Source organism: Orcinus orca, chromosome 1, assembly GCF_937001465.1.
Source record: "Orcinus orca chromosome 1, mOrcOrc1.1, whole genome shotgun sequence".
NCBI classification, from domain to species: domain Eukaryota; kingdom Metazoa; phylum Chordata; class Mammalia; order Artiodactyla; family Delphinidae; genus Orcinus; species Orcinus orca.
This window is the reverse complement of record NC_064559.1, coordinates 115,825,927-115,839,701: the sequence shown is the minus strand read 5'-3', so window position 1 is coordinate 115,839,701 and position 13,775 is coordinate 115,825,927. Positions and strand designations below refer to the sequence as shown.

Here is a 13,775-nt window from a genome sequence, read left to right as displayed (position 1 = left end):
GCACACAGGTTGGCAGTTCTTATGTGTGCAGGCAGCTCAGCTGTCACATTGGGGACCCCCAAAATATGGCTGGACAGAAATGTGGGTCACCAGCTACCAGGGGAATTGTCTTTCTTTCTTTTTTTTTCTTTTTTTTTTTTTTTTTGCGGTACACGGGCCTCTCACTGCTGTGGCCTCTCCCGTTGTGGAGCACAGGCTCCGGATGCGCAGGCCCAGCGGCCATGGCTCATGGGCCTAGCCGCTCCGCGGCATGTGGAATCTTCCCGGACTGGGGCACGAACCCGTGTCCCCTGCATCGGCAGGCGGACTCTCAACCACTGCGCCACCAGGGAAGCCCTAAGTCTGTCTTTCTTTGATTATCTTTGGGAATGGCTCTGGATCTTGGGGCTGGGGGAGTAATATCTTTCGTACTTTCTTTGGGGATGCCTCTTGCATCCATGGTTAAACTATGGTTTTGTTTTTGAGTCATTTGTTAGGGATACCTTTGGTTTAAAAGTAAAAGAAAAGTTTGTTTAGTATTGCCAGGAATAGTTACTGTTTGTCCCACCTAAAACGTGTTAATAAAGTATTTAAAAGGATTTTTTTAGTGATCTTTCTGGTTAGAAGTTGGCCACTCTGGGGAGTTCCTTGATGGCCTAGTGGTTAGGATTTGGTGCTTTCACTGTGGAGGCCGGGGCTCGATCCCTGGTCAGGGAACCATCCCACATGCCATCCCGCTTGCTGCGTAGCGCGGCCAAAATGCAAAAAAAAAAAAAAAAAGTTGGTTACTTTGGAAGCTGATATTCAGAGTCTGATAGGAACTGTTTTTAAGGGCTTCTCCACGAAGCTGAAATGAAATTATGTACCCAGAGGGAAAGAAAAACATTCTGAGGCCACTGTGGAAGAATTTACTAAAACATTCAAAAGATGCACAGCTCCAAATCTGGAACATAGGAATCTTTTAATTTTCATCTTAGTTGGAAATCTCCCTGACATAAAGAAGCAAATTGAAGATAATATAGTTGGATGGGTGGGTTCACTGGGCCTCAGGTGGCAACCCAGTTCTTTGAGGAATAAAGAACAACTACTTGTCTTACAAATCGAGTTTTGACAGGAACAGAAATGCAGCTCTAGAAACAATGAAAAGTCTGTCCTTTTTACCAATCTCAAAACCTCCCCTATTCAGCTCAGAAGGCTTACAGATATTATAAAACATCTGGATTTAGGGAATAAGAGTCCTTCTTGGTGGAACTTACATCCTTTTTCTGTGCCTTTGAGCTTTGAGATGTAAGCGTTCTGCATTTCAAGTATTTAGAGCCATTTCTTTGAAATGTGGACTTCAGGGAGGTGATTCTTATTAGAAGGACAAAAACAAAAGTATGTGGGGGGCGATTTGGAAACTAGGTGAAAGTTCTACTGAGTTAAATTATGGATATTCATTGACTAGATCATTTCCAAGTAAGATAAAATACTGAAACATTAATTACTGAACACAAATTTTTCTACTTTTGGCATTTTATCTACTTTGGCTTCTTATTACAGAGGAACTAAAGATATTTGGGTTTATTGGTAAACGTGTTTTATGCCATATCGAAAAATTTACTGTGAGGGAGAATATACTTCTGGAAATTATGAAATGTATTTATAAATGTGCCAATCCACAGAATGCTAGTGTAACAGTCCACAGTTGCTTGCTTCTTAGTTTTCACTAGGAAGTAAGTATTCTAAGGGTTATGAATTCTAATCGTTATATGTAATTTAAAACTACTAAAATATAGGGGTGAAAGGAAACAACTGTGTGAAAAGTAGGAAGGAAAGTAGAATGTGTCTAGGGGGTAAGGAAAGGTATGGAAGGACTTTATTAAAAGTCTTTTTGTCATTTGCAGAGAGTTATTGTTTTACTCTGATGCTTTCACAGAAATGCTTCTTTGTCTTTAGAGATTCATGGAAAGATCTAGAATACAGGTTTCTGATAAGTTTAAGAGCATAAAAGTGAACTGGGTAAGAATTTTCAGAGCTAATGAAAAAACTGGGTTCATCCTGAACAAGAATTAATAACATATGATTAAATGAACTGATGAGGATGATTATAATGTTTTTTACAACTTTTTCTTTGAAACACTGCTGATTCCTTAATGTTTTGTTTTCTAAATTTAAGGAAACCTTTCTGTCTTAAGGCAGTTTGGTAAATTATACCTTTGTAAACAAAAGTGAAACCTTTTTTTCCCTACCTGATCCCTCCAGAATTTGGAAATTTGTTGTGTAGTCTTATTTTCATGGCAATATAGTGATTTACATAAGCCCAGTAAGAATATGTTCTCATAACAGGACACAATTGGAAGCCTTGATTATATTACCAAGGCTTTGACTAGAATGTCATATTTGAGAATATGCATAAAATCAGATATGACCAGACAGTTTTAAGGAACTAAGGCTGACTTTATGGAGGCAATAAAGCTCCTAAGAAAAACTGGCCTGGCATCTTGTTTATAGGGTTCCAAGAAACCTTACCAGATGAGTAAGGAAGGTCACTTCCTGGCAGGCCCGAGAACCTCAGGATATCTTAGGGACCTTGAGAAGAGAGGAATTCACCCAAATCTATAGGTATTCCAGATGAAGTCTGAAATGACAAATCCTTGACTTGACTTCTTAATCTGGAGAGCCTTTAAAAGTTCAATCTAAGATTCCTTATGAAAAGTCCTAGCAAAACAGATTTAAAAAGAGCCTATATGGTCAATTACTCTTCCTACTGCACCTCTGTAAATAACCAGCCCAAGTTTTATGAGACTAGACTTATTCTGCAAACAAATTAGCCTTACTGTGATTATCTTTGATAGAAATGGGGGTGATTATAAAAAAAATTATGTTGCAGTAGAAGATTATAATACGATCTTGTGGATATCAGATTCTAGTCCTATTTACTGTCTTTGAGCTTTTGTTATATACCTGTAAACCGGACTGGATCCTGAATTGTTCTAGTTTTCTCAAATATCTGGCTACTCTCCAAACTAAGATTTCCAGTTTTCTCCTACCCTTCTGATTTGAAATCACTAAGAACAAAGACTACCCTTGAACCGCCTTAGAAGGGACCGTACCAAGTCAGCAGTCAAACTTCAGGGCCTTAAACCTTGGGTCCATATCTCCCAGTTGAAAAGGGCTCCTCCAGACTCTTGGAACTGTACAACTGGAGACCTAAAATTAAAATTGGCTTATGGAGGTTCCTCTCCAGAAGCAGATAGCATCTTGAGATGGACAGCTCTCCCGAGATCACGGCTCAAGATCTTTATTTCCTATTTGAAACCTTTATTCGTTTTGCCTTTTCACTACTTGCTTTTTTCTCTCTGTTAATGTACGGCAAGACAATGCTTCTCTGACAACTATCGCTGAATCTTGCTAAGGCCATACCTACAGAACAGAAGTCCCTAGGTTTTCTTGGTAAGATAATTTGAGATAGTAGAATTGCTTTAGATTACTTGTTGGCTAAACAAGGAAGAGTCTGTGCCATAGCAAATACCTCTTGCTGTAGCTGGATCAACACCTCTGGTAGTGTAGCAAATGCAAGAAATTAACAAGCCACTTGGCTGAGGCAACAGGAGGCCATTAGACTAAGGTGGCTCTAGGGCTGTGTGGCCTACATAAGCAAACCAAAACCTAAGCCTGTCAATGCCTCAAGGTTATGAAATGAAAACCTAAGGACAACCAGCCACATACAGCCAGCTAGGCTTTAAGCTGTAGCCAATCAATAATTTCCTTGCTTTGCTTCTGCATTTTCTCTGCAAAAGCTTCTTCTTGATCTCCTGAATGGAAGAGCGCTCCTAACCTCCTCTGGTTTGTCAGCACCAGCTTCACATCGATTTTTGCTCAGATAAGCTCTTACCATTTTTAATATGCCTCAGTTTATCTTTTAACATTATGCTCAAGGCAGGGAGTGGGGCCCCAGAGTTGGGCAATACGTTTCCTGGCCTATAAATGGCAATCTGCAGCATATTTGTGTACCTTCTGTGTAATGACTGAAGATTCTGGTTAGTACCTTCGAGTTCCAAGCCCTCTTTTAGTTACTTTTCTATACACGTTACCTTAACTCCAAACACCTCCCATGAAAGGTGTATACTTATATTTAATTTTAATGAAACTTTTTTTTCTATTGCATTTTGGAAATGGTTAAGGCTGAGTCTCTTAGAACATTACTGGGACAATTCAGTTTTCTTATCCCATTTCCTTCCTCTGCTCCACCCTCCACATCAAAAAAGAATAAAAGTCAACAGGAAATTGCCTTTCATCTTCCCAGCACCAACGTTCCAGGTTTTAAACCAGAGTGTATTTTAGGCTGATGTGTGTTTTTCTGGTTTTATCTGGAAAATCTGCACATATTTATTATGCATGTTTCTTAAAAGGTAAGGGGCTTCTCAGGCTCTTAAAACCAACTCTATAATATTTTTGATTCAAGCGCTAGCAGAAGCACAGCTTAGTGGTTTGGGAAGATGGCCTCTAAGTTAACAATGGAAAAGATTATGCAATTATGTGGGCCTGGTGGTAAGGATCAAACAAACCTTCAGCAGAAGACAAAACCCAAAAGAGGGAAGGTGAGTGTTTTTCAGAGAGTTATATGTAGTTACTAACGTAATCTAGAAAACATTTTTTAGTAAACATCTGTAAGACTTTGTTTTTGGTAGGTACTTGTTGCTCTTTTAAAGCAGGGCTATCTATGATTCTGATCACAGGATGACATGAGGCTAGCTTTGTATTGCTAGACAGCTCTGATGCTGAGGGCTGGGTCAGATTTGAAATGTGGCAGAACAATGAGTCATTCCCAGAGGCTAGGAAAGCTGCAAAGATGCTGTCAGAGTTGAACCCTTTGAAACATGTCTTTCATACAGAAAGCTTTGAGGTATAGTGGGAAATGCAGACTTTGTTAGAATCTCAACTTTGCCATTATTTAAGCCTGCACACTCTGGGCAAGTTACCCTCTCTGAATCTGTTTCCAAACCTGTAAAATGTGGCTAATATTATTTACAAGTTTGTTGTGAGGACTATGTGTATACAGTAACTGCACATTAACAGACCTGCTGTTGGTACTTAGTTCATTAAAAATGGTTCTTATTAATCATGTGGGGCTTTATATCAAGAGCAAAGAGTTCTTAAGCCACCATTGGGATATTAGTTAAATTTTGACATCTGTACCCAATCGACTTAATAAAGCTTATACGATTTTTAACTAAAATAATTCCCTCAACCTCTGACTTTCTAACTCTTGGCCCTAAAGTTATTCAGCAAGGATGCAGCATGATTTTCCTGTCACCACTATTACCCTCACCCCACTGATAAATACAGTCCATGAAACTTTTTGGCACTTAGGGACTTAGAGTATAATACAAGCACTACCAAGATTTTATTTTCCCTGTCCTCACTCTTTGTGAAGAAATGAGTTAAGATTTGGGGAGGGTTCCCACCATTCCTTAAATTATAAGAGATCACTGTGCTTAAACTAGCACTTTATATATTTGTAGTTGCTTGATATTTTTGAATAAATGATATATATTCTTTGTATACTGTCAAATATTAAATTGCTAGACAGCAATACGAGCTGCATTCAAATTCAACAAAATGAAGTCTTTTGTATCTTCTTATGCACCATTCTGTTGAGAATGATAAAGTCTGAAGAGAAGATAATGTCCTATACTTTCAAACTGGTAGATTTTCTTCTGGCCAAACATACCTACTTCTGTAGTAGTCTGGCTGTTAAAAGTACGGCTCTGACTTGGAGGCTTGGGTCCAAATGGTGACTCTGCTAATTCCTTAGCCTTAGTTACACAAATGCAAAATGGGTCAAATTAGAGTACCTACCATATAGGGTTGTTTTTGACAACTATTTATGAAACTTTTATGCTTCCCTGTAATATTAGAAGTTTGTCAAGTTTACAAAAAAAAATTCCTACTGCCATCTTTATTACAAAACATTGAATTCAGGAAAAATTCTTTGCAGATTTGATATCCTTTTGTTACATTGTATTCAATATTTTGTATTTATTTAGTTCTGCTCAATTTTTAATCCTTAAGAGTTTAAACTTTTTCTCCATACAGGTTTTTTTCATCCTTTATTAATTCCTAAATGCATTATTGTTTTTGTCGCTATTGCAAGTGTTTTCTTATTTTCTATTTTGAGGTATAGAAGCTTTTTCACTTTTCGTAAGTTGATCTTCATCTTGTAATTCTGCTGAATTTTTTATTAGTTCAGGTGGTGTTTTTATTAGTTCATGTTTTTTAATTAAAACTGTTTTATTGTGGTAAAATACATAAAACAAAATTTACAATCTTAACCATTTTTTTATCTTAACCATTTTTAAGTGTACAGTTTAGAGGTATTAAATACATTGATATTATTGTTGCCACCATCACCACCATCCATCTCTAGAACTCTTTTCATCTTGTAAAACTGAAACTCTGTACCCATTAAACAGTAGCTCCCCATTTTTTCCCCTCACCCTAGCAACCACCATTCTACTATCTCTATGAATTTGACTGCTCTAGGTACCTCATATAGGTGGAATCATACAGGATTTGTCTTTTTGTGACTGGCTTATTTTACTTAGCATAGAGTCCTCCGTGCTATAGCATGTGTCAAAATATCTTTCCTTTTTTAACACTGAATAATATTCCATGGTATGTATATACATTTTGTTTATTCATTCACCCATCAACAGACATTTGAGTTGCTTCCACCTCTTTGCTATTGAGAACCCATATAGGGTTGTTAACGAGAACTGAATGTGTTCCTGGCATATAGTAAGTACTTATGATATCTACTATTATGTTTTTATTATGGGGTAGGAGTATACTTGACTTGTTTTATATATCCATGGATGTTTCTGTGAGAATCTATGTATTTCAGGAGCTTCCGAAACAGAATGGTTTGGAGCAGTTACCTTTTTAAGAAAGATTACAATTTGATAATTGAAAAAATAAACATTTGATAAGAGTTTGAAGAATTCAGAAAAGATCCAAGCTTTCCTCCAACCAGTTTTATTAAACATAACAAAATTCTGTATACAAAGTGACCTAAACTTGCTTCAAACCATACTTCCCTTAACTAGTATTTTGATGTCAATTTTGATAAGTCAGAGTGTCAAAAAGCAGCTTACTCTAAAATTAATAGAAAAGTGCCTAATGCACATTACCTGAATGGCCTAATTACTGGAACTCTAATAGCTCTATAAGATGATTAACATAAGGTATGATTGAGTCCCCATGACAAGCTGCTGGAGAACTGATACAAGATGTCAAGAGGCCATTTTGTGCACTGCCACTGTGATGCCATCGTGTTTCTGGATCATAATGTTCCTGAAAGGCAAAGTGGAAGATATTCAGTAAAGTGTTGCAAGTGGGAGTCGACGTAAGATTAAACATGCTGTTTGGTTTAGGACACAACTAAAAAAATAATACTTACTTTTCTATGTATGAAAGCAATATCTAAATACAATAAAACATTTGGGAAATACAGAAAAGTATAAAACATAAAAACGAAATTAATTCTATAATCCTATCACTCAAAGACAACCACTATTAATATTTTCCTTTTTTAATATGCATGTATACCATATATACATTTTTTCTCACTTTACAGAACTGTGATCATAATGTGCATAGTTTATTTATTTATTTAAAATTTTTATTTATTTTTGGCTGTGTCAGGTCTTAGTTGCAGCACAGAGGGATCTTTCATGGCAGCACGAAGGTTCTTCATTGCGGCACACGGGCTCTCTGGTTGTGGCACGTGGGCTCAGTAGTTGCAGCGTGCAGGCTTAGTTGCTCCACGGCATGTGGGATCTTAGTTTCCTGACCAGGGATCGAACCCGCATCCCCTGCATTGGAAGGTGGATTCTTAACCACTGGACCACCAGGGAAGTCCCTGTGCATAGTTCTGCTTTTTTCATTTACTGTTATTCTGAGGACCCTCACTTGGAATGTCTTCGGTATTTCTATTACTACAGACATTGTTTCTGTTCTTTGTTTAGTCTTCCTCTGTGTTATTTATTGCTTCTTTTATTGATAGTTCATGACAACTCTTACTCTTCATTTAAATGTCTTTGTGGTGTGAAAGCACATTAGCTTTAGAGATCAATCCATCTGCTCCTGTGGTCCAAAGGGTGGAACCTTCCTCCATGTACTTTGAGAAATCACTGATGAACACAGGGCAAGCCCCAGTCAAGTTTCCCAGGGATTGATTTTTCTGAATGAAAAGGAAGGGATCTGCTGCCATCTACTCACCCATTATCTGATTCTAGACACACCACAGGAATATCAGTGGGGTCTGAGGTTAGCTTAGCTGCTTGCTGGGCTAAAACAGATATCACCCCAGCATGCTCATCTGACAGGGTTCCGCGGCCTGGAAGACAGAGATGATATCATGTTGCCTGACTGTCCAAAAATGAGTATAGACGTATAGTAGAACTGAATTGAATTATTCACAAAAAGAAGGTTCAGCTCATGGTCTCTTAGGTTAGGTACTGACGTAAAATGATTCTGCCCTGATACTCAGTGGTTCCATCAGTGAGAAAGCCAATAACAGCTTTTAAGTCAGTAAAAGGCCATAACACTCAATTTTCCAAGTCATTCCCATCACCATCTCTAAACACTTTCTCAAGCATATAAGGAAGCTGTAATTCAAGTCAACCTGAAAGCAAACTGAAATGAAGAAATTCATAGGTGAGACTGACAAAAACCAGTAAGGGCAAGAGACTTGTTGAAACTAATTAATTCCTCATGGAAAATCTGATTTCCTTTAACTGAGATCAACCTCAAAGGATATGAAGATCTTTACTCAGGAGTTTGGCTGTAAGATCACCTTAACAGCATGTATAAATATTCTGTGAGCAATTATTTCCACTAGAATAAACTGGTTTTTCAAATAGCAACAGAATTGGCTTTTTACTAATGTTTGTTTTAGCCTGTAGATAATAACTAAATCTTGGATGTCAGGTACAAAACGTAATTACTAAGTTTACAATATCTTTCTGTATATAAAGGCAACACAAGCCCATCTGCCTGAAACTAACTCAGGTAATAGACATGTCAGTATGGCAGAGTTGATGGATTTACTGTTGTTACATAAAACATTAACTGGACACACAGTGCAGTCTTTTGGGCGAAGTTTTCTTGAAGGAGTACATTTAGTTTTACATTTCTGCACTTGAATTTCAGCCTTTCCTTTGTGAGCCTGGCAAGTGCCTCAAAAAAAAATCTGCCTTTTTTCTTCCAACTAAACTGATTTGTGTGTAAAACCTGAGTTACAGACTACTTCCTTCAATTACCCTCCCAGCAAAAATTCAGAGCTTTAAAAAGTCCTGCAGTACAGAGGAGTAAGGAGCAAGGTGTCCTGGGTTTACTAGTTCTGACATTACTTAGCTGAAGGCTTCCATTGTTACCTTTCTGGATTTATTTTCTCATCAGTAATTGTTACCATTTAGTGAGCATTATGTCTCGGTTCTGTGCTGAGTGCTTTACATATATAATTTTATAGTATTCTGATTAAGAGGCTTCTGAGCCAGACTCAAATCCTAGCTCAACTACTTACTAGCTGTATGGCCTTAGGCAAGTTAGTGAACCTCTGTGCCTCCATTTCTTTATCTGCCTAACAGGGTAGTCATGAGGATTAAATGACTTAGTATACACAAAGCACTTAGAACGGTGCCTGGCACATAGTAAGAGCTCAATAAATGCAATTCCATAATAATAATTCTTATTAAGCAACAGCTCAGTAAAGAAACTGAGGCTCAGAAAGGTTCTTTTTGGTCCAAGCTGACACCACTAGTAAATGGAAGAGCAAGGGGTTGAAGCTAGGTGTGTCCAACCCTGCAGCCCCCATTTTTACTACCTACTCACTTACTCTTAAGTGAAGTTGGACTAAAAAGTAACACCACCCATCTAGCAGGGTTATTGTGAAAATTAGAGATAATGTATACAAAGCTTCACAGTCCCACCATATGGCAGAAATTCAATAAATGGTAACTGCTGTCATTATCTGAAGTCCTTTCTAGACCCAATTTAAAATGATTAAAATACTACTTTAGTAGAAACGACTCTGGAGTGCTAGAACTGCAAGGAACATTTCTACCTTTATAGAGACGTTTCAATTTCCTAATTTTGTTATTTGGGGATGATCTCTATGCTTGCAAAAGTCCCCAGAAAGTGGCAGGGTAACAGGAAATAAAAACTAGAGAATAATAGCACACTAGGCTCCCAGTCAACATCAAATGCTGTGCAATCCACCAAAGGGTTGATGTGAGATACTTACAGCCCAAATTGAGTCCTTGTGAATCTGTGCACAGGACTCCAACAATGGATGGATTCTTCATTCTAATTCCAGGAACGCAGGAAGAAGAAAGCAAATGATGTGGGAAAATGAATTTAAATAATTATAACACAAATATGCTTTCTCTGTACTAGGCATTGTTGTAGTACTTGAAGTCAGTGTTCATCTTTTTTCACTATCGCCCACCCCTGTCCCAGGAAAAATTAAATTACAATTAACTGAATTAAATAGTTAAACCAGTTTCTCTCTCATGAGAATAAAGACCGTGCCCAGGTACTGTTGAGCTCTGGAGGGCCAGAAACATTGCAATAGTTGGGATTTTGTTGCCTTCGTTAAAAATGCATATGTTAACATACTAACTCACTTGAAACAACTGTTGACAAACTCTTAAGTAACACGGGCTGCCTCCTGGAGGGGTAGTGGGAAGCTGAGGGGCACTGATGCGAGGGAGGTGTTTCCCTGTACGCCTTCTATTTTTCCAACTTTGGATTTTCCGTAGATATTACTCATTCGAAAAATTTAACGGATGCCTTTCAGCAAGTAACTGGTTACACCCGGAAGGAAATAATACGCTGTGTGTGTTTACGTTTATAAGGCAGGGCTCTGCACAAGTGGTACTTCCTTCTCCCAAACGAACCCGGTTCCTAAAACTCCCGAAGAACGACCCTGTCCGGACAATTTCAGCACGAGAGTCGGGTTTGGGCTCGGGCCGCGGAGACCCGCTCAGGAGGGAGTGTGCGGAGCCCCGGCGGGATTTAATTCCGGGTCATTTCGCACCCACACCGGAGGCCCCGGGACAGGGCGTCCCCAAGACGCCCGGCCGGCGCTCGCAGCTCGCGCCCTCTGTCCCGTTCAAATCCCCCAGCCGCGACCCCAGGACAGGCCTACGAGAATACTACTCACGTGTCCTCCAAGTGCTGCTCTAAAGTTGCCTCCATGCCGCCGTGAGTCGCCGCCTTCTTCGCCACTGGTCTCGGGTGCCCCTCGGTCGTTCACATGACGCGAGAGGGCCGTGGGCAGGAACGGTGCCTCCAAAGGGACAAAATTCGTGGCGCAGCCTTCGCGTTGTGTCCAGGATGACATCTTTACGCGCCCGCCACCGCGAGCCGGGCGGAGGTTCTGCTGCCTGTGCAACAGGCGAGGGGACGGCGCGGAATGCCGCCGTGGGAGGGAGGCCTGCAGTCGTCCCTTGGAGCCGGCCTCCTGGCCTGTCCCTCTGTCTCCTCCATACAGACCTTTGGATTACAATTCCACCGACTCCAAGAAGTCGGGCCAGACCCTGTTGAAGTTTTACAACAACCCGGGCGGCCCGACGGGGTCTCATCCAGGCGGTGGGGCAGAGAGAGACAAGAGAGACACAGGACCCCGGTGAAAGGCTTACAGGGGAAAAGACTGGACACAGGGACTAGAGGACGAGATGGAACAATGCTAATAGGTATGGGGAAAGTGTCGGGATTTTAACGAAAACGTTGGTTCTTCCCCTTTGGCGAGGGCTTGGGAAAGAACGTGTCACTTGTGATAAATAAATAATCTTTTAAAAAGTTAATTATAAAAGCAGTTTTAAAAAATAAGGAAAGAAAGCCCACCCATAGCCTCTGTCCAGAGATGACTATTAATCCCTTGGAGAATATTCTTTCAGCCAATTGTCTTTGCAGATGTATGCTTTTAATGTTGTTGTTGTTGTTTCTTTTTTAAGCAAAATTGACACACATACTGGACATACAATTCTGTAGCTGACCCTTTTCACAGAATTTAGCATAAATGTCTTTTCATGTCAGTAAGTATTCATTTACACAACCTCTGTAACACTTACAAAATAGTCCATATTATAACTGTTAATTGATTTAACCAACCCATATCAATGTGCAGTTAGGTTGCTTATAGTTTTATTGTTATTTTGGGTTCTTTGGCTATTACAAATGCTGGATGAATATCCTTATAGCCAAATATTTGTGCAGTTTAAAATTTTCCTTATGAGTTACTAGAATGGAATTATTGGGTCAAAGGATATTGACATTTTTAAGGCTTTTAAAATACACTTACAAATTGCCCCGAAGAAAGGTGGTAACAATTTACACTCAGATTGGTAGCATTCTGATAAAAATGGGAGTATGCCCAGAGGTCACCCATCGCCCATAAGCCAATACCCACTCCTTGTGCTTAAGTCCTCCTAACATCACTCCTGGAGCTACCTTTTCTCCAACCCTCTTACCTCCAGCTTTTACTCACAGCCCACCTTCTGTTCTGGGGCCCAGCTTCAAGGCTTCTCTCGACTTGAATTCACAGTCCCTCTTCATTCCCTAGCTGTGATGGTGAGAAACTTGCAGCTGCCTTAAAATTCCAGTCTTGAATATTGTAATTCCGGAGTTTTAGACTCCTGCCCTAGAGAAATGATTTATATTAACCTCGGGGTCACATAATATGGGCCATTTAAATTTTAGAAAAAGCTGTTTAAAGCTACCCTTAAAAGATAGCATCAGAAAATGTGAGGAGCCGGCCTGCTTGCTGCTGAAGTCCTGCCCCAGGCAGCTCGGCACCACAGTAGCGCCCCCTTGTGGTCCCAATGTGGTGTAAGCTTTGCTGGACTGGGGCATCTCAGCTCTGGCTTTCTGACCCTCAGGGCAGCGACGTCCAATAGCAACGGAATGTGAGCCAGCCACAGCTGTAATTTTAAATGGCCTGGTAGCCACGCTAAAAAAAGTAAAACAGGTGAAATTAATTTTAATAATATATTTTATTTATCCAAATACTATGTCCAAAATATTATCATTTCAAGATGTAATCAATTTTTAAAATACAGAGATGTTTTGCATTCCCCTGCCCCACCCCAGACTAAGTCTTAAAAATCCGGTGTATATTTTACACTGACAGCGTGTTTCAATTCAGACTAGCCACATTTCAAGTGCTCAATAGCTATGTGTGTGATGGGTGGCTACCATTGGTTAATGCAGCTCTAGGATATCTGTGATTATCTCAAAGCCAGATCAGTGATTATAGGATTCCCGGAAAAGCTGGTGATCACTTTTTACGCGCTAAGGAAGGCCTCCAAGGGGAAAATGAGCACGTAGGAAGAGGATGACCGCTGGCTCAAGCATCCTTGTTGCTCCGGAGGTGGGAAGGCAGGCTATTCCACACCACCCCCTCTTTCTGTGTCTTCTTGCTGTTTTGTCCCTGCAGAAGGAGCGGTGGCTTATATAAGCTGGGGAAGTGCTGTTGGCTGGAGTGATGGTTAGTTGGACAAGGTGTCTGACCCCTAATTGTTTTCTACTTCAGCTTGTGAGGTATTTGATGATTCTTTATTCTCAGTTTTGAGTACTGATAACCATCTTGGGTGTGACAGGAGAAGTCCCAGGACACCCATATCAGAGTACTTGCCTCATTGCATTGTAATTTTTTATATGTTTACTTTTCAAGACAGAAAGGGTGTTTTCTCCATTTCTGCATCCTGAGCGCTGTGGAGCACAATAGGACTCCAGTAATTTTACTG

At 39.8% G+C, this 13,775-nt stretch overlaps 1 protein-coding gene and 1 long non-coding RNA gene across 2 annotated transcripts in view; one reads left to right on the top strand and one right to left on the bottom strand.

Annotated features, from left to right (window-relative positions):
* LOC117202764 (uncharacterized) overlaps positions 1 to 13,775 on the top strand; it is a 38,362-nt gene that overhangs the window by 9,213 nt on the left and 15,374 nt on the right. Inside the window, exon 3 of the long non-coding RNA XR_004485206.2 lies at positions 10,884 to 11,723. This is a non-coding gene — a long non-coding RNA (uncharacterized LOC117202764). The remainder of the gene's footprint in view (positions 1 to 10,883; positions 11,724 to 13,775) is intronic.
* LAMTOR5 (late endosomal/lysosomal adaptor, MAPK and MTOR activator 5) lies at positions 6,984 to 11,329 on the bottom strand. The gene is made up of 4 exons (XM_004263167.4): positions 11,192 to 11,329; positions 10,271 to 10,332; positions 8,245 to 8,362; positions 6,984 to 7,317 (listed from the first exon to the last, which is right to left on the bottom strand). Exons 1-4 carry the CDS (start codon positions 11,224 to 11,226, stop codon positions 7,257 to 7,259), a joined length of 276 nt encoding a protein of 91 aa, XP_004263215.1. The 5' UTR covers positions 11,227 to 11,329; the 3' UTR covers positions 6,984 to 7,256.